Source organism: Lutjanus erythropterus, chromosome 2, assembly GCF_056507025.1.
Source record: "Lutjanus erythropterus isolate fLutEry1 chromosome 2, fLutEry1.hap2, whole genome shotgun sequence".
Classification (NCBI taxonomy): domain Eukaryota; kingdom Metazoa; phylum Chordata; class Actinopteri; order Lutjaniformes; family Lutjanidae; genus Lutjanus; species Lutjanus erythropterus.
In genome coordinates this window covers 11,262,171-11,290,104 of record NC_139318.1, presented here as the reverse complement: position 1 = coordinate 11,290,104, position 27,934 = coordinate 11,262,171, and the positions used below count along the sequence as shown (strand labels likewise).

Sequence of the window (27,934 nt, the reverse complement as noted above, 5' to 3'; positions counted from 1 at the left end):
CTGAGCTATAAATGCTTTTTTTATATTGTCTTAATTTAGAAAAGTAAGACTTACAATGACTTCATACAGTATTAAGTGACTTTATATTTCAGTAAGCAATGTGAGCTTGAACATCTGAACATACCCAATGCAAAACCCTCCACCTCTCTGTTTGGTGGGAGGGGCTTAGCAGAGTCATATGAGGCAGCAGTGACACGTCAAACATGACATTTTCTGGAACATCAGTTGGGGCTTTTCCACTGGCCATGTCAAACTGTGCCATGCTAATTTCCATTACTTTTACCACCTTTATCATGCTGATCTGTCCAGAGATGGACCTACTCTGAAATGAGGCGAAAGCAAGCCCGACCCGCCTACAAGCGCGCTGTGCTGATGTCTCACTGACCACAGCCAACCTGTGACAACCCCTGTGTTGCGAGGCTGACCACTAAAGGTTACTGTATGTTCAGCTCTCTTATGTTGCTGTTTTTACACTAAAGTATCTATTGTATTTCACTGTCATGTTCACTTTCAGCCGTGCAGGAGGTGAGTCAAGTTATCACTGATGAAAACTCAAAGTTTCCTGGTTTTGCTGTTTTATAATAAAAGCTATTGCATAACACAATAACACAAGACTTTCACTGTGAAGAATTCATAGGAAATTCAGTGTTTATTTGCTGTTTAACTGCTGCTCAACTCAAACTAAGCTGCTCATTTTCAGTCATGAGATACACCTTCAAGCGAGTAGCCCTGTTGTGATGAAAATGCAAATCCCTGCTGTGCTGGACTGACGTGCCAAGTCAAACAGAATCAAGCAATGCCAGCACGTGTATGGAAAGGGTTTTAAGTTGTTAACCGTTCAAAATAACTAGAAAAGTAATATCTGTTCTACTTGGCTAGTTATGTCTTACTTACTCAGTTATATCTTACTGAGAAAGACAGAAATACAAATACTGTTCTTACACCAAAATTAATTAACTTTTTTTTTTTTTTTTTTTTTACATTTCTTTTAAAAATAGGTGATTTTTCACTTTTCCAATTGCCAGTAGATAAGTTTGCCTTTCAGTTTTTCTTCTGATATGGTTAGGAAAGCTGAACATCCACTCATGTGCGTGCAGGAAATAAGAGGGAAAGAGGTTTTCAAAAGTCTCTGTGTGTTCAGCTAAAAGACAAGTAACTGTGATTGCTGCTAGCTAACCCTGATAAGTTGTTCAGACAGGGTCCTTTTTCTTTTCTTACAAAACTAAATACATATACAATACACACACTAAACACACATTTTTTAAAGGGACCCTTCAATTAAATATTGTTGCCTTCTGTGGCCATTGCTGTTTTAATGCACAGGACATTTGGGACTGTTATTCAAACAGACTAAATGTCAAGTACACAGAAGACAAAAGAGGTTTATGTTGCCAGTTTGATGGTCTCTTGTGTGATACCCTTCAGTGTATGACGGGAATGAAGGTCCTCTTGACCCTTCACCTTTCTTGCGTGCTGGTGTGTCTTTGTCTGGTGGCTCCTCATCCTTCTTCTTGCTGCCCAGGTCACTAGTATTGACAGTCACAGTGGCCTTGATCTCCTGCTGAGCCAGCTTCATGCGCTCATAAAACACCTTGAAGAATTTTTCTGATTTGTTGTCCCCCGTTAAACGATGGAAAAATGACCTCTGGAGACAAATAAGAAAGAAAAGGACAAAACATGTAAAATGCATAGTGATGCATACTAGTGATGATTTAAACTTTCTTTGGCTATTCTGATATCTGATTTTTTAAAAGTATGACCTGCCAATTCCAATTTTCTTTCTTGCTATGAACTATAATTGACAGCGTACATAAACATTTTTGTAACTTTTCTTTGATGGACAATTAGATTGTATTTTCATAATAAAACAGATTACTGTCAGGTCTTGTCCTCTTTTCTTCTCTCCTCTTCTCTTCTCTCATCTTGTCTTCTCTTACTTCTCTCATTTTCTCCCCCTCTTTACTCATGTCCTCTCCTCTTCTCCTGATTTTTTTCCCCTAATTTTTCTCTTTATTTTGTTCTTGGAATCTAATGTTCCTCTTAATGTCAAAGACATGCTAGCATGTGTGGGTATGTGGTAGTGACCAGCGCCATTGAACATGGCTGTGATGCTACTGTCTGTCGCTGTGCACATGACATGAACCATTGTCCAGCGCATGCATCTAAAAGCCGGTCACCTGTCATGACCTATCAGGCAGAAAAAAAAAAAATCAATTCCAGTCACCACTGTCAGCTCTCTTACTTTTTTTTAGGAACCAGTGTTATGTGAAAATACTGATTCAAAGTAGTTGATTTTCAACATCATAATGTGTGAAATTTCATTCTACCTGGATCAGAGAAGCCCTTCAGCAGAGGTCCTCTGACTTTTTTTTCTTATCATGGTCTTATTGTCTCTCTTAGTCTTTAGGCAGTGCTGACAGACAGGGGTTATGTTAGAAGCGGTTACATAAGCCTCCTCTCACAGTGCCAGGAAAACATGCTGCAAGGCCTCACCATGCTCACCTGATTTTACACCATCTGCTCTTTGCTCCCTGGGCATAACACGGTTCTGGCACCCTGAAGACTATGCTGGGTGTTAACACAAACAGGCACGCAACAGCAAAAACAGCAAAGAAAACATTTGGGATTTACATGCAGCCAAACTCAAATGCATGCACACCCGCAAACACAGCTACACACCCTGCTGAACCACAACTGAAGTTAAAAGCACACTTATGTACACACACAAACAAAGGCATGCAAACCCATGCAGGTAAAGACACACAGCTGTTGAAACATGTTCTTAGCCTCACTTGCAAAAAAAAAATACGTTTGTGTGATTGCACTTGACCACAAATGTCTGGTTTTATGAGCTTTTCAACCATGCAACAGTAAACAATTGATCCAGCATGAGTCAGCAGTTTGTGAAGTCAAGGTGAGGAAGGAAATGTTCTGCCTATAGCTGAACGACACAAAGGGCCATCTTGTTTGAAAGCTTTGTGTGCACTGCACGGAGCTGTTGTTTTTCTGCAACAGGCTCATATGTTCTGTCCCATTTTCCTCTCGACAATCCCTCCTTACATAAGACCTGTAATCAGCTGAGTGGTTACAGTGAGGGCACACAGCGCCTCAGCTCTAACACTGTTACATCAGCCCACTGAGGCCGAGCATGGGAGAGAGGAAAACCCTGCCCTACTTTTCAGTGCCAGAACGGCACGAAGTGAGCATGTGGTGTGCGAGAGAGGAGGGAGGGTCCGAAAGCAGGAGGGGTTCGATGCAAGCAGGAGTTATCGCATACATAGATTCTGGGGCAGTTCTGAAAGCCTGTTACACAAGACTCTTTCCAGGTTTAGCTTGACTATAAGTTTCTGAAACAGGAGAAAGACATGCAATCATTCAAGTGCAGTACACGGAACCAAAGTGACGTTATCTGCATAGAAACTCTTTGGAAACATGAAACCTAGTTAGCGAAAATCTCTGCAGAATCACCTGACTCAAGTTCTGAGGGATGCAGAACACTTAATGCATTAAAGCAAATCCGAGTTGTTTTCCTTCTCTTTTATGCAACAGCTTCTTCACGCTTGTTTTTCAAGCTGTTAGCATCATGTTGTTGACAAGATCAGGCCATTCATTGATAATGATCTGATAAAGAGTCAGCAGAAGACTTATGCAAGCAGGCCGCCTTCACCAGACAACAGCTCCAGGACACCAGCTTTACAAGATTACCAAATTAAATAGACCTCATGACTAAGGCCATAAAAAATCTTTTTTCTTCGCGGATTCAAAGGGAATCATTATGTCAACACTTGCCTCTCATATGTGCCAAAGGCAAAAAGAATAAATAGCATACAGCAACTGTTGCTCCTTAGCTGTGCCTACAGAGTCAGTTAAACAAGGGCTCAGTACTTTCTGATACCAGTACGAAAAACTGTCAAATACTAAAAGCTGACATCAAACGCTTGCTCAGATTCAGACAGGTTTAAATCACTATTTAATCACTATTTTGCCCATTTCAGACATTTAATCTTTAACTGTCAATTTTATTTGAGCATCAGAAAAAACGAGTTATCATCTCTGGTACTTTGATAAACTGTTTTTATCCATATCTACAGCATTTTAGTGTTGGTAGAGTGGTGATTGCAAATTTTCCACAGATTCTTTTTTAGAATCGGTTTTATGGAGTACCTGAGGGGTCGGTCTTTGGCCCCCTGCTTTTCTTCATTTATATATTACCATGCATTATCTGCAAACATATTAGTTTCTATTTTTATGCAGATGATAAGCTTTCCCTTTCAACTCCACCAGTAACAAGCAACCGACTCTCAGTACATGCCTACATTTAGTTAAAAACTGTCAAATAATTCCCTCCATTTGAACACAGACAGCCTCGATATGTCATCACATCGCATGAGAACTTGGTTCATTCTCCACCAGTGTCATCTCTAGCTGCACGGATCACTTTTGAGCAATCAACACTTCAGTCAGGCTTATAACAGAGTATCCTTTCTGTTTCCCAAAAACTCATTTAGATTACTGTAACTCACTCTGCTCATGCTCAAGTAAACACAATCTTTCCAGACCTCTGTTACTTCAAAATTCACACAAAAGAGTACACATAACCCCAATTTTAGCTTCATTACACTGTTTGCCTGTGTTTTAGAACTGATTTTAAGATTTTAATTATCACTTTGAGGACACGGAGTATGTCAATATATCAGATTATTTTCTTTTTCTGTTACTACTATTATTTTAATCTTTACTTTCTTTTATTTAAGGTTCTGATCAAAGGTGTGAATCAAGTAAATTAATAAATAATTTGTCAATAGTCAGCATGTAAAAGTATACTGTCCATGCTGTACTTCTTGCTTTTGTGTTTAAAGTATGATTCCATCTCTTAGCAGAGCTGATGAAAGACTGTGTAATTTAAACAGAATTCAATCTTACATAAGGTAGTAAACAGGTTCAGGTAATGACTTTGATAACAGCCATTTTTAACACAATGTGTGCAAAATTTAGCTATCAATTCTCCCTTCTGACTGCTGAGTCATTCTTTGAAGAAACTGGTCAGTCAACCACACAGCCTTTTTCCCTGAGGCCTTTCAGCCCTTTACGTGTCCCAGTAGTGAGCCATTAAACCCCCCTGGGAGATCTTCTGATCTCGCGGCTGTCAGTCATGTTCAGCACAGCAGGTTTAGGTCGACTCATGATTCACTCTCCAGTTCTACAGATTCAACATGGTGGCACGGCAGGGCCTCCTTTCTGATTATTCTGCGCTTTTTCCTCTCCCATTCCCTGTCAGCTGCCACCCTGGCTCCTGGCATCAACACGGGCCTGTTATGTAAGGCCTGTTTACACCACCAGCTCTCTCTTTCTCTTTTATCCGTCTCCCGCCTTTCCAGCCTGACACCTTGGTGAGTGACAAAGCCATCTCTGTACTTATTGGAGGGATTCAGTGGCGTTCTCTGCCACGCCCTGCTAGTAACCACAGAGATCTGCTCTTTGAAGCTACGGCGAGACTGGCAGATAGGTTGAAATGAAAAAGAGATACACAGGAGTGCATGCTGTCAAGATTCTGCATAGGCAACAAGCCATGAAAAGTGACTTCAGCAATAACAACAGAGTAAATGCACTGATCTGACTAAAAAGCTGCACAGAGCAGGACTGAAATAATTAAACATCTATAAACTGTCTTTTAAAAGGAGGATCCCCTGCCCGCTCTGTGGTTACAAGAGCACTGGCACGCTGATGACGCTGATGCCTGGAAATTCACTTTGCAGAAGCTTTTTAAAGCTTTCCAAGAGGTAGCTGTAAAGTGAACTTGAACCGAGCAGAGGTGGTGGTGGTGGTGGTGCAGAGGGGGGTAATTCATGCTCCTGCTGGAAGGGGCTGAGGGCAGCAGCGTGCCACAACAAGCCTATTGAGTAAGAGCGGTGGCACCTGTTTGCTCCTGTGACAGTTGAGGATCTGAGGTCATGAAGACAGCGTTGAGTAGATGGATGGTGGGTTGGGAGGAGCAGTGCTTCTACACTTCTTCTCTTATATAACACACACAAACACACACACACACACTCTCTCTCTAAAGACTGTTTTTGGAATGAGCACTCAAGCCTCTAAGTATATTCAGGAGTGTGTGCATGTGTGTGTGCGTGTGTGCATGTGCTAATGGCGTGTACAGATGAGTATGCAACGGTTAAGTTTCATGCTATGATACAGTACGTACGTGTCTTGCATGTGTGCCTCAGTTACTCTAGTAGTGTCACAGTATTTGCTGCTTCTGCACTGGACAACAACCTAGAGGGTGTGAGCCTACGTGTCAAACAACATGTTTTCTTCTTTTCAACCATGCGAGCTTAGGTTATTTAAGGAAAGTTATGTAGGTCAATAAGTAATGTTTGACATACAGTATGTGTGTAGCATTATATAAGAGGTATGTCATTTATTGCCACATTTCTTCAAGGCCAGAATTCACCCATAAGTCAGTTCTTTATCTTCTATCTATATGCTATCACTATCACCAAACAACTTACTTTATTTAGGTTTTTGTTGTTACTTTTCTTATTCAAGTGAAGACATATAGTACAATTCTGAATTAGACTAACTTAAGCAAGTGTTGCTACTACGTGACTGCTAAACTTATGTAATGATTGCAAACTGTGGGTATGAGGGGTTGGTTTTCACTGGTGATGGCCATACCCTTTCAAACAGTCCTGCATTTGAGTTATGAGATGAATTATTTTCAGTGTATGGGCACATGCCTGATAAGGAATTTCCAGAACAAAAAAGTTAAAAGCCTAAAGTTTAAAACAAGCATTGAGATTACATCAAAAACATTTCTTGTTTATCGACTAGCGACTATTCATTGATGGGGAATCAGTGACATCAGAGAGTCTGATTATTACTGTACAAAGTTATCATATATCTGCAGGTCTAGACAGGCTCTCATGACTCAATGATGAGCACTCCTTTTTTCTCCCCATACTTTCATATTTCATTCAAGACTTCAAGACCAGGGTCTTCAGTGATTTTCAGGCGATAGGCCCCTTAGTTGATAGAGAGAAAGAGAAGGAGCCCCCTACTACATAATATATTGCATTGAATATTTTTGGGTGCATTTACCCGTAGCTGCTAAGTCAGCAGCATGGCTAATGTTTGGTGCTTTAGCCCCACCCTCTGCATTTTTGCCAGGGGTTTCTGGGGTGGAAGGTAGACCCTATGTCAGAGCATTTGCTCACAAAGTTACAAAACTATTCATTGTGACTCCCAAGTGTGTTGGCTGGCTGGCTGTAGGCTGGCCTTGGGATAACAATTCAGCTAATAGGCCAATATGTTTCAATAATACATAGCTAACTAGTTTGTCATTATGGATAGGTTCAGCACAGTGATTTAATAGGTAACACATTATTAGCAGATATATTTTAATTTATATATTAAAAAAAACAATCAAATCCAACAAAACCAAGGGGGTAATGGACTCCCTGTTGAAGACTCATGGTTTATGACATACTACATTTGGTAGAAATCATACACAGCAGCTAACAATGTTAGCAGATCAAATCTAACAGCAGATGACAGAGGTACTGTTTCCATACATTCATGTTAGAGGTGGATAAAAAATAGAAAGAATGGCTGAACGGGCTGTGCAGTCTACCTGGTTGCACCTCTAGCAGCTCTGTTTGTGGTCACATCAGCTTTATTAAGCCAAGGTATTACTGTGACTGTAACTGTTTGGTGGGACACTTAATGAAGGCCATTTTCCATGTCAATGGTCAAACAAGTGCAATGTGTTGTTGTTTTTAGTGCAAGTAAATGCGTGAGTGAAAGTTCATCTGTAATCTGCCAAATTAAAGTCTCTGAACAACATGTTTGTGGCTATAAATGATGTGACCAGACAACCCAAATTAAATTATTAGGATTTAATAAATGGATGAATACGAGGGGGATGAATCCTGCAACTCAGTTCCTAAGTCTTAAATACTCTTCGCCTGATGCTCCCCCTTGTGACTTTATGGCGAAGGCTCCAATTTTTCTGGCCAGCAGATAAACATCTATGGGGAGGGGGGCAGTGGTGGCTTGTTCAGTGTGTTAAGCAGGGGGCAAGCCTGGAAAAGGCTGGTAGGATTGTGTCCTGACCCATTTCTTTTTGTATTCACTAACACACTTAACCCTGTCCCTCAGGACTGCCATATCACTGAGGTCTGGGCCCTAGCTGAATTTATTCTAAAGCCAGCTAACAGCTCCCAATCTCACTCTTTCTCCTCCTATACTTGCTTTTCCCCAGAAATTTAGTTGGCTAGGCTACGACCCTGGATTACCTTGAAAACAAACAAACAGACTGCTTGGAGAAATCTGTGGGCATGTTTTTGTCCTGCTTTTCATTTCGACAACAAGAGCCCCTCTGTCCTGAAAAGGGGGCAGGAAACCCATCGTTATGTAAGATAGGGAAATGTGGTGCATCTGCTGATATGTTGTAAATTCACTCTGAACCATGCATGATCCTCCAACAAAGCTCACTTGTCCCTGTACCATGCTGAAAAAGGAGAAAAACACCTAACTTAAAATTCTGAAACAAGAAGTTTCTTCATAGTTGTGTCTTCTCCTTTAAACCAATAAACTCCTTTGCATATAAAGTTCACTCTGAGGTTCTTTTCTATCAGCAAATGTAAAGTAGGAAAACTTGTTATAGTAGGAGGCAGAGGTAGAAATAGAGACATTTACTGTAGATTCTCTGTCATTTATGCAAATAACTTGATTTTATTTCCCTGGATAGCACAATAACTGGTTCTAATTTGCATTCTAAGTACTCTCTGGTATTCTAATGTGTAAAATATTTACATTCAAACCTGTGACTCCAACAGTATTAAGATTTTTGCATATATTTACTTTAGTCAAAACAAACAAAAAAAGTTCCATGCGCAGGTCAACATGTATGCCACAGGCTAATTTCAGCAGGGGACGTCGAGGTTCTTCATTGTGCCTTGACCTTAAAACAGGTCAGTCAGAACAAGACATGATAGACAAGTCAGTGAGTCAGATGAGCTGATCTGTCCTGTAGGGAGTGGCTTTTGCTCAGGTAGCACCTGACAGCTGTTGAAATCTACTGGATCTCTCCTGAGGCCTACAAGGGGTTGTGCCTTTTTACTGCCCTCTTTCCACCAGCAAAGCTTGACCCAGTTAAGACTTCAGTTGGAATGTTAGGAGGCCCAGGGCGCTGGGCGTCATTCACCCAGGCAGAGATGCAGGCAGCAGCTTATATAACCGCAGTCATGTGAGTGCCTTTGTGTACATTCTGGGAAGTCAGGCCTTATCAGGTAACCACTAGGGGAGGGAGGGGGATCGATTCACAGAAGAATTCTTATCCTCTGTGATTCTACAATCAATCCACAAATGCCAAAAATATATATATTTTTTGTATCTTGTTGATAAAGTTAAGTTAAAGGACAAGTGTGTAAGATTTAGTGGGATCTAGTGGTGAGCTTGCAGACTGCAAACATCTCATGTCACCTTCCTCTAGAACCTATGGTGGCCACAAAACACATGAAAAACATAAAAGGCTGTTTCCCTCTGCAGACATAAATGGCTCATTCTAAGGCAACAAAAACACAGTGAGTCTTTTTTTTCCAGCTGATTATATACTGACAAAAAAAAAAACACTTACGAATATTATATTCCATTTCTGTTATATTTTGTCAATAGATCTCCCCTAAATCTTAAACACTGGACCTTAAAGTAAAAGAAAAAAACATCTCTGCATTAAACTTTACTTTAAGTAACAAAAGTATAAGACTTCATTTTGCAGAATATTCCATTATATTCCATTTCTGCCATATTCTGCTAATTGATCACCCCAAATCTTAACTTTAACTGGACGGTGAGCAGATGGTAAGAAAAAAAACAAAAACATAACTGTAAGAGCACAGTGCAGCACCCACATAATGTACAGCACACACATGCTAGAGTTCTTCTGGCTTTAACAACTAGGGATGTTCCTGGCGACTAATTTCCCTGTCAATTAAACGCAAAATTTAATTTGGACTAGTCGACTAGTCTAACACTAAGAAAACACTCAGAAAGCAGTTGAAATTTTGCAGAATTTATTAATTTATAACAGTGTAATAAACACAGTCTACAATCGCCAAATTGTACTTTAAATGCTGCTGAAATGTGCGCTACTTTGCTCTGTGCAATACAAACCACGCACATTAATGCACAAAACATGACAACTCACTAAGTGCTTCACCTTTTTTAGACCAAAGAAGATGACAGTGTCTGCGGGTAAAGGACCCAGAGCTAACGTTAGCTGCCAGCCTGACACACAGTGTGGCTAACGTTAGCAGTGCTAGCAGCAGCTGCAGCTGTTATCCACTACTGGAGACATAACGTTAACAAGTGCAGATTGCCGACTCAAAAAGAATATCTGGATGTAAACCCTTTGTAATCACCTACATTTTGATTACTAACTGCAAATAAATTACACATTTTTTCAGTCACTGTTAGATTAAATTTGCATATATTTTGTAATTCAATTATGTGTAACTTAGTTACCATCCACCATTGCTAGTATGCTATTAGACATTTGTGTGAAATTTTGTCATGATTAGCATATAAATTCTTGAATTACTGCCCAAAATATGTTTTTCGTGGGGTTATAGTGACTTTTGGCCTTGGGCCACCAAAATCTAAGCAAAGTGTGAAGAAATTCTCCCTGAATCTTTTGAAATATCATGTTCACGAGAACAGAACAAAAATCAGGTCACAGTGATCTTGTCCCCGGGAATCAAGAAAACAACTTCCTCGCTGCAAATGACATGCTTACAATGGCAAATTAGCGCCTGAGATGCAAATGATGCAAACGTAAAAAACTAAGATCTGTTACCTTTTCTTTTGCAGTCATGTAGTCATTTTAATGTCAGAGCTCATCTCCCGATGTGCAAATGTTACACCAAAACAAGTTCCCACACTATTTTGCTTATCCTGGGCTTAGTGCCGGCCAATATGTCTGTGATCGGTTTAAGGAAATGCAAACAAGACAGGATGTTTTTTTTCCCCTACAGCAGAATGTGTCTGTATGGAGCCAGACTGTTCTGCAGCGTTGAGTGCTGTGGAGAGAGCTCTGGCTATGCGAGACTAGAAAAAAATTCAAAAATTCTCAATCACACAGCATACACTCATAAATGTGCACAAAAAAATTAGTTGGCTCTGTCCAGTCATATTAGAGCTTAGCTGTGGACAAGCTCCATTGGTCACTCAAACACACACACACAAGCAATCGCATGATCCCCTACAGGCTTACACCTTCTAGTGATAATAACAACGGTAATTACACATGAATAATCAGAATCGATCACAAGATTCCCAGCCTTAGTAAACAACACAATGCAAATAGAAGACTATTATGCAACAGGCCTGTTTATGCAAGAGAACACACAAGAGCACAAATACACAAACCACAAAACCAGAACACACTGATAGATGGCTCACACGCAGCACATACTCACACACTTGGTCACAAATACATGCTTACACATATTCTGGTTCATGTGTGCAGACACACAAATACACACACAGACACACACACAGCATCCTGCAAAGCTGAAATAATGCAGTTGCAAACACCCTCTCAACCGGCTTGCTGTGAGGTTCGCCAAGAGTTAGTGTTGCCTTAGCAACCCCTGGCTGGCTGTGGGGAGGTGATGACGTGTTTGGCTGCACAGCTTTGACCTATCCCAGCAGACTACTGTTCCTCTTCCTTTCTGACTTCCCTTTCTGCTCTCCTTCACTTTCCCTTTTTTCACTCAGAATGTCAATAAGTTCAAACGTGTCAGGATGCTTTCTGCACCCAACTGTTAAGGCTAGATTTGAAATGTGCACAGGTAGCTACACTGACAACTGATCATTGATTATCTTCCTTTCCCACTTGAAGTCATCCTCAGTCACTTTTTTTTAACTATTGACAGAACGGAGCTCCAGGGTAATAACGTAAATTCTTCACACCACAGCTTTGAACCCGTGAGATAACATCTCCTTGTTGAGATTCTGCTCATGCCTCTCTGATGGGAATGCTTTTAGTGGTCCCATTTAATTGCCGGCTAGACGTGTGAGTGTTGGACCTCATTAACACTTCACACCCACCCTCCTCTTCCCTGTTTGTGCTGTGTCCTCTTGAACTCAGTAACCCTCACTTACCTGAATGACCGTGTTTCCACCCTCCAGCAGTGCAATGGCCAACAGTATGCTCTCCTGAAAGATGCGGTCGCTGGTGGCATTCATGATGAGGTCGATGACCAGATCAGAAGCTCCTTCTTTGTCCAGGTGGCATTGGACCTCTGCCAAGCTCAGCTCTCCTCGACCTCCGACCCCAGAGCTGACAACTACAGTCACAGAAATTAAATGATTATCATTTACATTAATACTGATGTATTCAGATTCCAGATAGGTTACATAATAGATCATGGGGCACAATCTATTATCATATTTGAACATTAAATGCATACTAACGCAATTTAAGAGTTTGATGGATGCCTCTATTCAGAACAGACATCACTGCATTCATATGCATTTATTTTGTGTTCGGACAATATGAACAAATTAAGGTAATGCTGTTGTTCTTTATAGCCTACAAATATAATAAGTACATATAATCACTGATCTCACTCACTGATCACTGGTAGCATGAGTGTACCTCAACCAATCAATTAGTTGTTGTTGTTGTTTTTTCCTTTTTGGACAGAATTAAGAATGGGGGCGTCTTTTTCCGACATAGGTAGCCTGCTAATAGAGACAGAAAAATCTTGACATGCGTGGATGAGATAGATGCAGCTGTACAACTTATTATAACAACTCTTAAATAAACATATTTCTTTGATCAGTGTGCAAAACATTAAGTGAGCTGCTCCCAGTAACCACCATAGCAGCATTGTTGCTGACTGAAAGTGACATCAGAGACTGATACATTCATTCAGGATAATCAGGCTAGTATTGGAACATTTCTAACTTTCATCTTAATTTTGTAAAGTGTAGAAACTTTAATTCAGAAGGAAGAATATTTCCTTTCTTGACACTTTGTGAGTTTATTTATTTGATGTAGTGAACAGCATAGCGAACGTAACACAGCGAACTTGATGCCACCAACACCTCTTAACTGAAGCTTGGGAGGAGGTATGGGTAGGGAGGGTGTGAAGATATCTGCAATCACTGATTGATGGGCTGATAGTGATCACTTGGTACATATTAACATATCAGCCAACACAAGTAGACAGCAGCACAAGTTGCCACCTTCTCTACATACTAAAGACAAGCCTGTTATAAATACACATCTTCCTGTGTGTGCAAACTTTTCTGTGCTGGGTTGATGCACCAAGTCAAAGTGAGCCAAGCCAAGCAGCACAGGTATGGAAAAAGGAGCAAAGAGTCACAATAGTTGTCAGTGGAACAGACTAAGCTTCATTATCTTGGTCAAAAAGGAAAATTAGCGTGTCATGTCTGAGTGTCATGTTTCCACCACTGCCAATCAGAGCTGGAGCCAATAAATACCAATGACTATTGCAGAGTCATTTGACCCACTCTACTGATGCTGATAGAATCAGAATCAGATAGTGCCCTTTCCCACTGAAGACAAAAGCCAGAAGTTAGTGGGTGTTGGTGTGTTTTTTTGTCTTGTGTAAAAGGGGCTATACACTGCACTCCTGCTACTATCACATAAAGAAACCTCATATGGTAGCTTTAATAAAGAATCCAGAGCATGCTGAAATCAGGCTCATATAGGATGCCATTTGATAAAATGAGCTTATGCTGCAAGAAATGAGCCACAGGTGTCTTTTTTATCTATTCAGCTATAGCGCACAAATAACATCAGATGTGTCTGTAATTCGTAGAGGTACTTTAACTCCAACTGCTGCTGCTGCTGCTGCCGGCCACCACAGCCAGCCAGAGCAGCAGTGGTGAGATAACAGCACCCATCAGAGCCATCTCTGGCTGGGTGAGCCACTGAATCAACAACACATCCCATTCTAGACGGAGCTTGGCTCTCCGGTCGCCTGGCAACAACACGGCCCGCAGTATGCTCAGTAGCAGAGCCGAGGTCCAAGGGCTTAGAGGAGTACAAGGCCATGGCTGTGAATAAGATCTCATTTTTTCTCCGCTCCAAAGCATTAGAGATGAACGATGAGTCATAGCTGTGATGAGAGACATGGAGCGACGTGCTGGAATGAATAAATGTCAGTTACGAACAATCTATTAGATTTGTGAATGTCAGTCTCCACTGAGCAAAGATTGAGAGACAGGTGGACGGAAAGGCCGCTGTTGTAATAACAACTGTTGTGTGTCCTGTAAACGTTTTATTGCGAACCAAATGCACAAACTGTTTCCTGCTGTAAACAATGCGGTAGAAGTGGGCAATGTCGACCCACGCAAAAGTTATCTTGTGTTGACTGTTTAGGTAAAGTGGAAATTGCCAGTGACATTTGTCACTTAGACTGTTCTTTGTAATCTGTGAAGCCAGTAGAGAAACATTTCCCACATGAAAGGAACTTCCACATAATCTGTAAACACTTTCCTTAAATTCAAAGAACGATCTGAAATGACTCTAAAATTTTAACTCTTGATCCAGCGTTTACTCAGTACCAGTTTAAATAACTAGTAAACTCTCAAACTACAAATGAGCATTTAGGTTAAATGAAACAATTTATCTGTAAATGTTTTTGTGCTATCTTTCTTTAAGCAGATTCTACATTAGCAACATTTAAAGGAGTTATTTAGACATCAAGGCTGGGTTGCACCAACAAGGATTTATTTTTAAATTCCATTATATCATGTATTAACTTGAAATTATGTTGCACAAAGCAAAAAAGCTAATGCTTTAAACCTCTCTTTAAAACTTGGTTTAGTTTTTAATATAACACTGGATTAAATGTAATTCTGTTGCACCAAACCTTTAAACTTAAATGTAAGCTGTGAACTTTTAAACACTTGAAGATGTGACTTTTAAAATAGCTGCCTTTTTGAGATGGATTGAGAAAAATAATCAAGTTCGTCAAAGAAAGTTGAAGGACAAACTCAACCCAATTGAGTTTCAAAATATGTGTCTTCTTTTTTTTTAATCCAGTTGGATATTCAGCTAACAAGCTTTTCTCAAAAAAGGAGAAATTGGAGCTTTTCTGTTGAGCCATTTTAGGTTAACTAACTTTTCAGGTAACTAGTAAACAACAATGTGTTGTTACCATTTTAGAAACCTAGCAAATAATATAATAATAAAAAAAAAACATTTGAACTACAACTTAAAAAAAACAAAAAACAATGCGAACAATTTTTTTAGCAAACAATGCAACAGTTTGTTAAGAAATACAGAGCAGCCGATAGTTAGCAATTTTCACCCTCTCTAAGCTAGGACCTGACAGTACCATTTAGTTATTCATTTATTTATTTTAAATTGGGTGAGCGTGCATCTCCATATTGATTCAACTCGTTTAATTTTGGTTTCCATTACTAAACTTGGATTTACTAAAATGAGATTAGTTTGAATTGTGCAACAGAGAATTTCAAATCTGGATTTACTCATTTTATACTTAGTTTTGTTAAAATCTGATTAGAAATAATTTTAGATTTAATTAATCTTTGTTGGTACATGTGACAGCAACTCAGTCTAAGGGATAGAACATCTTTTGTGACTGTTTTATATTTCTCTCTTTTTAAAGTTCCTATACAGTTTGAATGGCATGACTGAAGTTGAAAAGTTCCATCTTTTTCTTCTACTCTCATCTGTTCCAGACTGTCATATTGCAGTTGGCAGCTATAAACTATTTGCGTTGGAATTTTTGTGTTGTGTGTTGACCTTGTTGCAGCAGTGGCCCAGTTTCACAAAGTAAATCATTTCAAAATCTTATCTCGGTGAGCAAAAGCATATACACCCAGAACATACTGTATTGTTATACATACCTGTAGGTGATTTTCCCGGTGCTCCAGAAGTGAGTGGGCCATTGCTGAACGTTGTGAGGCTGTCTCTCCTCTGGCCAGGTTTGACGTTTCCATAGTATCGATTGACCAAGATCTGCCGCAGAGCTTCGCCCTGTCGGTGAAAGTGGATGTTCAGAGATTTAATTACCAAAATGTCACAGAAATTGAGCTGGAACCCAAAGTCAGTGTTACTGTGATAATGTAGCAGCACAAGATAAGAAAAGTAATGTAAGAATAGACATAATCATACTACCAGTTTTGAGTCACACAACAAAAAACACCAAAAAGCTACAAGGTTACATGGACACATGGAAAAAAAAAACCTCTTTCAAAAAACTCAGTTTGAATTTTTAAATTCCTGATCATATTCCGTCTCCTCTTAAAATAGATAGGTAATCCCCAGAGGCAAATGAAAAGGTCATAGCAGCCTGGCACATTAAAATATATTAAAATACAATGTCAATAGGTCCATGAACACAACTGGCAAAGACATCCTATTTATGTTCTTTTAGAGCTGCTTCAGGTAATTAAATATCAAGCCTTCAAATTGGCAATTAAATACATATAAAGGAAAAAAATTATTATTGTTGGGAATTGTGGCATAAATAAAAATAAAATTAAAAAAAAAAACTAATTTAAAGTAAAGGTTACAGTGCCATAGCCTTGAAGGCTAGTCCTAATGAAACATCCCCTTTGGAAGAGCAACAAAACAACACTTCTTCTTCCTTGGCCTTTGCCCTCTGACCTCAGTCAGTGATCTTCAAAGGCGACACTGTGCCCTCTCCCATCTCAACATATACAGACATTCAGTGTTCCTCATATTGGTTTGCTGTAAATCAGTGCAGCATGATCCCGCTGGGCCAAACATGTCAGCAGCCATCAAAGAAGAGACGAACACCTAAATTCAGTGTTCCTCACGTGTGAAGTGTCGTGTTATTGACGGGAGAGTGAGTGAGTACCATGCTGTGGAAGCAGTGCGACAGTCAGTCAGTTGTCAACCATCGATAAGATGGCGGGCTGGACCAGACCACAGTAAACCAAACTCAGTTCAGTACCTACCCTCGTCTGATCCTCCAGTTGCTTCTGTGGCTGGTTGGGATCAAGCTCCTTAAAGGTGAGGTGAGTTAGCAGAAAGCAAAAGAATAAGACAAAAAAAAAGAAAAAAGAAACCAAAGGCCGGGAAGGAAATTAGAAAACATAATAGGGTGTTAATACAGTGCAAATTAGTTACTTTACTAGCATGCAGGAAATTGGGTGAAAATTAGATCATGCAGTTAAGAGGGAAGTGGTTGTGTCAGGGAAGGTGTGAGATCGAGTCAAAATCATGCAAGGCTTCATGCAAGGAAGGACTAAAACAGCTTACGTCTACATAGAGTTAATTATTCAGAAAGCATTTCATAGCTTACTGCAAACTAATATATCAACATTTTTTTCTTGAACCTGACTCAGACACTCTTGGCAGTCCAGTGTAGGAAATTGGGAACATTGTAGTCTGTCATGTAGTGACTCCCTCATTACTTTACAGTCACAGTGTTAAAAGAGCCAAAAATTATTTACATAAGAGGATGACAAGCTGCCGAAGGGGGAGAAACACGAGCCATGGGAATGAGGGGAAAAAATAAGGGGGGGGGGAAAAAAAAAGCTCTGTCCAGGTTACATAATGGAGCAGTGAGCTACTGACACACACTGTAAGCACCAATCTGGCATGGAAAAACACCTCACCCATGACTTCAACCCCCCCACCCCACTGAAAGGAGGTCAGGGAATTGGACTTTGCTCAAAAACCAAGGAAAGATGAAGGAAAGGCAGAAAGGAGAGAAGAATGGATGAGTGGACAAGTGGGAGGCGGAGCATAAGCGACAGCTGATATGTAGCACAGATTCCACAGAGTGAGCAATCTGCACGAGTGGCACCTCAAATAAAACACAGGGATGGGTCATGACTCTTATCTACTCAGATAAAGAGTGTTTACGACAGAACATAAATGTTATGGAGATGGAGTTAGTATATAAATATGACAGATGATCTTTGATCAGCAGTGACCCATTTTAGCGTGCAGCGGGGCAATATGGGTCTTAAACACACCTCGGCGGGGACTTCAGGCTCAGGTGGAGGTGCCAGCTGATTGGAAATAAAAGGATGATGTTAGTCAAAGTTAGAAGATGTTGAATTAGTTATGCTGCTGAGTAGCACCCTCCCTAAAAACTCTAACGAACAAACTCCTCATTCCTAAAGGCTGCTGAAGCAGCTATCTATATATGGCTTTATACTGCTCACTAAGATTGCCAGTCACATGCACAAATGCACATCATAAATGTGCATAACATAAAGAACCAGGGGCAGAGAGAAGGCAGACAAAAACATATTGCTCTTGTATATCTTGGTGATAATGGATTGTTTACAGTACGTATGTAGAAAATTATTTAATTTCAATGTGTTTTCATGGAAATAGCCTTACGGGACAGCACGGATGAAAGCAGCGCTATCCTTCTGAAGCAAGAAAGCAGAAACTGTTTGCACAAAAAAATTAAATCAAAAACTACCGTGCCCTCACCTCACCATAGACTAAGGATGAAACAGTTTCAAGATAAACCACAATAAAATTCCCCTGGATGAGTATTACCATTTCACATTTTAATAATTGTGATAACTGTTTGTCCAGCATCAACCAAAGTTAGCAACAGTCTCCCAGATGCAGGTGCAGCAGCAACATGGGGTTTTTAAGCTTTGATGATATCTTTGACATCACAAAAGGTTTTTTAAAACAAAAGTTGGTGAAAGGATTTCATTGTCTGTATCAGTACTATGAACACTCATCTGAGTAGCAATGGGTATGATAGATTAATCTATATAAGAATATTGGTTGCTTTAAAGGTGAGAATTGTGAGTAAGTACTGACATACAGAATAAATGTTGTAGGAAAGCTGTCTTAACAAAATTAAAAAGATACAACATGGAGAAAATGACTTGCACTCTTCGACTTCAAAAAGGAGGAGGATAAATAATAACTTTTTATCCAACCCTTTCATATGCATTATAAATACCTGCACCCTTTTTACTTTTAACTGACTGTGAAAAGAAATGTTAAAAAGTAGCAAAGCAAATAAATAAATAAAAATCTGATTACAAAGCACAACTGCTCTGTGAACAGAAATGTTGACTTGTATGGACAGAGCTGAAATGGATTATAAAAAAAAGACATTTTCAGTGCATTAACTGAAATACTGGAATCAACAAAGTGAAAAATATACACGATAAATAAATAATAGCCTGAATATTTAACTTTGTGGGTTCTGCCAAGTTATATAGTCTGTGCAAAATAAAATCAAACTAATTCAATAATAATTTTAAAAAAAATCACAACAATCAACCAAATACTGAAGCATAAATAAATATGACTTAAAGGTTCCCTGACACAATAATACTAAGTCCCTCAAATCATTAAGTTCAATTTAAATGTCATACAACAGAATAAAATCAAACTTGATAGTAACCCACAAAGCATAGAGGCATTCAAATTCCAGTTGTTCAAGAAAGAAAGAACCCATTTAACTGCTAACATGAAAATACCTACAATCGTGCACAAACACAAAACCCACAGAGGATGTGAGAAACTAAATCACAAACATAACCATGCATGGCCATTTGTCTACTTCTGTAACGCAGTCATGGTGGTTTACGCTGATTAATTGTGCAACTGGACAGGAATTTCCCTATAGCAAGCCCCCTTTTACGTCAACACATTGATTTCCACAGAAAAATGGTGATGCATTAGACATGCTTTTGAAGTTATATGCAGCATCCAACACTAACAGTGTATAATTCAATTCTAATATTAACTTTAACTTTTTTATTGTCATATGAAAAGATGCATCAGTCGAACGGTAACTGCAGGCATCAAATTAACTTGTTATGCTCCCCAGAGACAGTCCTTAGACTAGTCCTTAGCCAGAGAAACAAACAAACACGATAGGATAATATATTTTGGAGAGATGGAGGCAGATGAGGTTGGCCCACAAAAATTGGTACATTCCTCTGGGGATGTTGCAGTGTTCTCACACGACCCTCTGTTTACAACAACACAACGAAGAGCTTTTACCCACATCCAAAAACAGCCAGAGACTGTGAGCTTTACCTCGCCTCACTGGGAAGTCGTAAAGGAAATTGGCTGTTCATAATTACAGAAAACAAGTCTCCAGGGAAAAGGCCAGAAGGATGGTTTTGTAATAATAAAATTGGCTTGTAACAGAGGCAGACCTCAAATAATTAACAGGTGTTATGTTGGCTGAAGGGCACACTCACCACCCAAAGTAAATCCCTAACTTTCCCACTGTGCCCTTTGTCTCCCGTGTGCTGCCTAGATGGAGGTGCACCACTGCTACTGTCTCGTGGAGGACATCTCTGCTGCTGCACTTTTATTGCCAATTACCACTGAAGGTCACACATCAGTGGAGAGTTTAAAATTCCAGGAAAATAGAGAAAAAAAAAGAGAAAGAAAATTGCTGGCTCTTATGTAACTGCTTCCCGAGAGCTGGCGGGAGCCCAAGAATCGTGCAGCATTAAGTTAAGGGAAACTGGGACAGCACTGCGTGTTGCTGAGGAAACGTCTGCAGCTCCCCCTGTTGACCAAGAAAAAAAACACACAACAGCCCCAGAGTATCCTGACTTCACCCACAGTAGCAGGCAGGGGGATAAACCAGGACAAGCAGAGTTTATCTGAGGCAGTTTGGCAGAATTTGTGATGGGAGTGGCAGACAAAGACAGGAGAGAAGAAAAACAGCATGACAAAGAAACTGAAAGTGAGATGGACCAAACAACAATATTTTTGAAAGTGTTGGTGGGGATGTGGTCAGAGAAATGCACGAGCAAAAATGAGGAAATGGTAATCTAGAAATCTGTCTGTCTGTCAGTCAGGATAATGAAGAGACTGTGAGGGACTGATAGAGAGCTTGAGAAGCACATTCACACAAACACTCACACAGGGCTGAAGTAACAGAATACATGGAATCAGGTTAAAAAAGAAAACTATCAGACCACATTACATTTAAAAAGGTATGATTGGATTATGTTACACTGTCAAGGATTACTTGATTACATTTTTGATTACATCTTTAAAAATAAAAAAATATAGTTATGATCAGTCAATTAATCAATTAGTTGTCACCTATTAAAGCAATCGCCAACTATTTTGATAACTGATTAATCATCTTGAGTAATTTTTCAAGAAAAATATCCAAATTCTCTGATTTCTCAAATGTGAATATTTTCTGGTGTCTTTAATCCTCTGTGACACTAAACTGAATATCCTTGGGTTGTGGACAAAACAAGACATTTGAGAACATCAACTTGGGCTTTGAGAAACACTGATGAACATTTTCTCCATTTTCTGACATTTTGTGGACCAAGCTAATCGATTTCCAATTAATCCATATTGAAAATTACCTTAAACTGAGATGTTTAAGTAGCTGTGAATTCAAATTTATTATTACATACAAAAGTAATCCAAAATTATTCAGATTAGATTATATTTTTTGCAATCCAATAGATTACGTAACTAATTAATTACAAAAATTGCCATGCACTTTGTAATCAATAACTGACTACATATCAAAGTAACCTGAACGAACCCTGCATCACCACAGACCACCACACCAGAATAGAAATAGTGCCTTATATAATCTGAACTACATGTATGTGTTACGCTCAGCGCGCGCCTCAGCTAACCATATTACATCACCAGAATAAGACAGAGACATCATCTCCATCTGACCCCTCCAACCTCACACAGCCTCACAAACGAAAGTGTCCATGCACACATGTGAAGGAAACACAAACACACGCAGTGAACGATATGATCGGGTCTGACAATGAGGGTGGGCGACCAGTCATGTCTTGTTTTCCTCTGGCTCACATTTTATCATGTTTCTATTTCTGGAAGAGTGAGATAACCTCTGCTAATGGCTGAACCGTCACGCCGCTTTATCCTGCTCCCTCATCACTCCCCCTGGATACACACACACACACACACACACACACACACACACACACACACACACACACACACACACACACACACACACTCTGAGAAAGACTAACTAGAACCAGAAAGGGTTCGTCAGCTTGTCCCCATTGGAGAACACTGTTTGGTTTCTGGTGAGTTTCAGAAAGTTCTACCCAACATGATGGGTTACACCTAGACCCATCTTTGAAAGGTTTCACCTAAAATCCACTACAAGAGGTTCTACAGAGAACCATTCTATGGTGTAATGGTTCCACCCAGAACCCTGTATGGGGGGTCTAACCATAACCTTTCCACCGTCTAAGGGTGATAATAAGAACCCACCCAGGAGGTTCAACCGAGAAACTTTTCATATTCCAAAGCTTTTATCTAGAACACAGGGGGTTTTACGAAGAACTTTTTTTTATATCCCAGGGGTTTTTATCTAGAAGCCACCCAGGGGGTTCTTCCAAAAACCCTTTTGTATTACATTTTCAACAAACCTTTAGGAACCCTTTCATTGAAAAGGGTTATTTATATGAAAGGATTGTTAATGGAACTTTTATTCTAACCTTTGACAGACCCTTTCTTCCAACAAAAAGTTCTTCAGAATCAAATGATTCTTGGTAGAACCTCAGCCCTTTCGAAACTCTTATTTCTAAGAGTGTACCCACCCACACACACACGGTCCAAACCACAGACTGGGCATGTAACAACTACAAGTATGATGGGGTTTGTAGTGAAACTGACAGCTGCACTCATTCCTCAAGACCTTTGGGTGGGAGCTGGGCTGTGTTATGGTGGGTCAGAGAGCAGCAGCGGGCTAAACACTGAGGTTACATAACAGCTATCATGGCAGTTTATCTTGCTGCTGCTGCTGCCGCTGCTGCTGAGAGGAAGTTGAGGTTCTGGCCTGCCTGTCTTCCATCTGAATGATATCCACACACACACACACACACACACACACACACACACACACACACACACACACACACATCCTGGTAGGGCACTATATGCTGTTAAGTGTGTGCATGAATGAGTGACAAACAGCATGTGCAGCGGGGGTGAGGAGGGAGTATCTCTACATTCTTAAGATGCATATGGGAGGAGCTGATGGAACAAAGCCCTGGTCTCTGAGAACGGCCCTGTTTTTGTGGACGCCGGGGATTTCCATCGCTACAGTAGAAACAGGCGTGTTTAAGGAGGGAGGGATGGAGGGAAAATAAGACAGAGAGACATAATAGAGAAACTGACAGCATGTTGCTTCCTGGCAACTCTGGAAAGACCCTTTCCAACAATTTCCCCATTTCCCCAACTATCATCATTATTCACTTCCCTTGCACTTACCACACTCTTGATTAAGTGACTGGCCTACAGATTTACTTTTTCATTCCACAGTGTTATTTTCCCACTGGCACAGAGTCTCCTGCTCTGAAAATGTGTACTTGCAGCATTGACAAATTTAGTGAGTTCACGGGAAACTACCAAGTAGGCTGTAAGCATTATTATGTGTTGTGCCAAACAAAGCGAGTAAAGCAACACAATGTCCTCCTCACAACTTGAGAGGAATGTCATGTTGACATGTGAGCACAGTAGCTAGGGTTGGCTGTTTGCACTCAGTACCTCTAAGGTGTCAACCAAATCAGACGATTCTGGCATTTCAATCCTTTTGGTACCCAGATCTAGAAAACAGAGGATTTATTCGTATGCTTGTGGCAATCACTACAAGTGTTCTTCAGTTTAATGTGATGTGTGATGGGCCCAAAACAGCAGCAGCTACATGGCAAGGGGACCTCATCAAACTATTAAAAAGACTTCAGATAAATGTGAGTTTTAAAAACTAATTTTAAAATTTTGGTTTGATTACACTGAGAAAACTCTGAAAGCTGAGGGGCCAAGAATGAAAAGGCAACCCCGGGTAATCGAGCAAGTGGGGGAAACAACCAAAAGGATCTCAGGCTGTGCTATGGCACACATGGGACAAACACATTTAACATACTGTACCTGGGAGCCTGACCACACAGTACCTTGTCTAATGGTATCAATAAAGTCATGAATTTGATTCTAAAACTCACAGGCAGCTGGTGAAGAGAGACAAGGACAGGAAGAATTTATGCTCGTCTTCTAGAAACAGTCAAAAGACCCATGGCTAACTTGAGTAAGCTAAAGGTGAGTAGACTGACCTCTGGTCTGAATAAAGAGAACAAATGAGAGGAGACAGAGGCATGGGCTACGTTTTGAAGAGTTCTGGGTGTTCAGTCCTTTGGTTTTTGTAGTGCTCTTAAAACTAAGACAAAACCTACTAGTCATTGCTAGTACTTTTTGTCCATCTACAGAATTGCATGCTGTTAGTCACCAGTGACTTGTGAGATATAGTTCCTCTGCAGTCACACCCATTAACCCTGTGACCACTCATCATCACAAACAGAAAGAAGAAACCTGGTTTATCCACTTCCTTAAGGCCACAGGTCATGACCACTAACTTATTTTTGCAATGCACACTCATGACATGCACGCTGCTACACACAGTGCAGCACCCACGTGTGATGTGCTGTCTGTTAGATGGAGTATCCCTTGCTATATATACACGAACACCTGCTCTGTGCAATGATGGCAAAGGCTTTAGAAGAATATACTCTCTCACCACCAACATTCATCATACAGGGGCTGTGCAACATGTAGATTAAGTGACCAGAAAAATAGAAACAGCTCATTGATGTAACACAGTGATCCTAGCAAATACCATCTCATCATGTTCAGATTTAGCAAGACTGACAGAGGGATAGTTCTGATCTTTATTTAAGAGTGGTTATATGAGGTACTTATCCATTGTCGTTTTCAGTGTGTATTACCTACAGTAGATCAGTCGACACACCCTCTAAGCGGTGTACTGCTATGGAGAGGGTCAGCAGCAAAATGTATTTTGGGCACCAAAAAAAAACATCAAGAAGTCATGAGAGTATTTCCACTGTTTTATCTCACCATCAGACAGCCTTTTCCAACAAGAAACCACTGTTTATCTTGCAGACCTGTGCACTGCAAGATAAAATGACTCTTTTTGTCAAAAGAGTTTGGTGGTGTGGAGGCAGCATTATAACCCATCAGAAAAGGCTGTCTGATGGTAAGGTAAGGAGTGAAAATACTCCAAATAATGTTTTTTTAGGTGGCTATAATATATTTTGTTTCTGACCCTGTCCACGGCTGTTAATTACTTGGCTTCCCACGCCAGTACTTCTTGCTGCTTCTCCAAACTGAGGGCATACCAACTGCCATCTACTGTAAGTAATACACTGACTATGGAAGTTCATTACTCCCATCACAAACTTTACGGAAGTATCTCATACAACAACATTTCAAAAAACTCAAACTATACCCTAAAGTTGTTATTGTGTTGACTTAGTAAGAGTCAAGAAGTCTTTGGAAATGCATTATAATACAACTGAACAACAAGATAATCATGATTACCAATTCAAAATTAAGAACAGGGTCAATTGGGAATAATCAGATGGCATGAATGGTTTAAATCTCCTTAAAAAGGACAAGAATACAAACTTTAAAAAGAAAAGATTTTAACTGGTTGTTAGAGGATGAACAAAGCAAGTGACAGAGTTTGGATTTAAAAATGAAAGGAAAAAAAATCACCCTCTTTCCCTCCATGGTAATTCCAGGGCCCAAAAGTCCCACACAATTTGTGATGAGCAATCTTAGCTGCATGTATGTGCTGTTATAGGCAAACTGTAGAACTGCGCTGTTGTCAAATGAAGCTGTTAAAATGGATTAACACCTAAAATCCATTGGTAAAATGCAGTAAAAAAAAATGCAAATGCATTGTCCTGAATGTATTCAGTAAATTAATATTTTCCTAAGAACTAATTTCTTCCTTTAAGAGTGCAGCCACTCAATACATTACCTAAGTACGCAACCATAGCTCGGCACAGACAAGCATTTGGCATAATGTGAGCTAGACATGCCAGCAGTATGCTACATCTTAGCATGAAGATCAGGAGCAACTACAGGCACAAAACAGGGAGGGATGGACTAAGCTACCGACAGGTGTCACAGATGAGGATGTGATGCTACAAAGTCTACCGGCAGCACAAAGCATGTCTATGTTGTTAGTGGGAGACGAATCAAATGTACATCACAATAGTAAGTAAAATGATCAACCTCAGCCACATCCATTTCATCATCAAAGGCAATCAGCTGCAAGAGAAAAAGTATAGGGGGCAGAGTTAGTAGAGCTAGATTAGTGAGTTACAGTAAAGCTCGGTTACAAGTGTAAAGCTTGTCACAAATACACTTGCAGCATGTTAAGTTAGTGAAAACAGTGAAAGTACAGCAGGTTAAAGCTCAAAACCAGAACACATTTTGGCCACATGAAGTTGTAAAAGATTAATAACTGTAAAAACACCCACCCACCTTCATGTTTTTTGTTTTACAATATTAAAATCACACCTCTTACTCAGCTTGTTTCATACTGATTAACTAATACATTAATTAATTGAAAGTATTTACCACCTTTAAGTCAATATGAAGGACTGTAGAGCCATATAAGGGGTTATGTATTCAACACATACAGCACATATACCTTTATGTCTTCTAGCAAACACTTGCTGAGACAGACCAGATGACATCTTCTGTGAGTTTTTTTCAACAATGGCTTTCTCTTTCCTGTAAAGCTGCAACATCAAATGCTGTGGTGTAATAGAGGGCCTGCCATCTCCGCCATGACACCAGGTAATTCTTACCTTTTTAGCCTTTCTCACAGTAACCCTCAGTTTTCTGTCATAATATCAGCAGCACCGCAGTGAGTCTATAATAATAATAAAACAAATGAAAACTATGGAGCTGCCTGAGTCATATGATCACAAGGATAGTCACAGACTCTAGTAGTAAGTTAAATTTCAGTAATACCACCTTTTTCTCTCATATTGATTAAATTACAATCTGTTTATTGATGTATGCTCTGTTATCAATACACGTCCCTTAATAGCTTAAATGTTTAAATGCATGCATGTAGATCCCCAAAAAAGTACAGTTTGCAAATGGCATCATTCTACTCTCTAAAAGTAGGAGTGAGAGTACAAGTGTGCCAGGAATTTAAACTAAACATAGAGTATGTGGATAAAACACAAGGTTCTGCTTTTTAGAAAAGTACAAACATTAGGGTTGATCTTGTTTTGAATGCTGTTGAATGTTTCCTACACCCACACATACTCAGCTGTACTTGAGCCCTGACCAACCAGCAAGAGTCACTACAAGGACATGATCCCTCACTGGTTTCCCATCTGTCATTACTGCCAATAATGGTAGAAAAATGAACACTCGGTCTCTGCAGTGGTGAGCAAGTGTTTTACTCTGCTGCACTTCAGATTCTATAAAGACTAAAAGTAAATTGTAAATTGGTGTTCCTTTTGTTAAAATGTGTGATTGATTGTTTGAGGTGGCAAATGCATACATTCAATAATACCACAATGTAGTAAATTAAAAATTTTCATATCATCTTCATTGTTTTTCATTTTCTGTGTATATAAGTGTATATGTTTTTATTTCAAGTATGTTTCTGTTCTGTATTCATACAGTATGTGCAGTAGATTTATAAGATCTCTGTGATTTGTGTGCTGAATCATAAATGAGGGATAACATTTAATATCAAAGGCACCCTGTGGAGTTTTTTGTCAACCAACAGTTACCATGTATTTCCATTCAATGTTTCTCCCCAGAATACATTTTTTGAATGGATTTCCCTTGAAAAAAATTGCAATGCAGCTTTTATAAAATAATTTGAAACCTGCCCATCCATGTTTGCTTTAGCAGGTTCCTTCGCTCCTGTTTTCCCGTTATTGCCAAAATGTTTGGTAGTGCAGGCTAAAGTTCTTAAAAGCGTAATTACTTTGCTAACTTTTAGATACCACGTTTAAATCAATACAACTCTCTTAATTACACTTTTGATAGAAGTGAAAATGTAGAGACTATGAAATAAGATTATTTACGTGTTCATTCAGTACT

The 27,934-nt window shown here is 39.7% G+C and overlaps 1 protein-coding gene across 1 annotated transcript in view; it reads right to left on the bottom strand.

Moving 5' to 3' along the window:
* Positions 1-27,934, bottom strand: part of itpr1b (inositol 1,4,5-trisphosphate receptor, type 1b) — a 120,365-nt gene that overhangs the window by 40,979 nt on the left and 51,452 nt on the right. Inside the window, exons 42-47 of the mRNA XM_084727939.1 lie at positions 26,093-26,128; positions 18,013-18,048; positions 16,987-17,034; positions 15,910-16,039; positions 12,163-12,347; positions 1,462-1,645 (exon numbers count right to left, since the gene is read on the bottom strand). Of these exons, the coding sequence (XP_084584065.1) occupies positions 1,462-1,645; positions 12,163-12,347; positions 15,910-16,039; positions 16,987-17,034; positions 18,013-18,048; positions 26,093-26,128 (619 nt within the window). The remainder of the gene's footprint in view (positions 1-1,461; positions 1,646-12,162; positions 12,348-15,909; positions 16,040-16,986; positions 17,035-18,012; positions 18,049-26,092; positions 26,129-27,934) is intronic.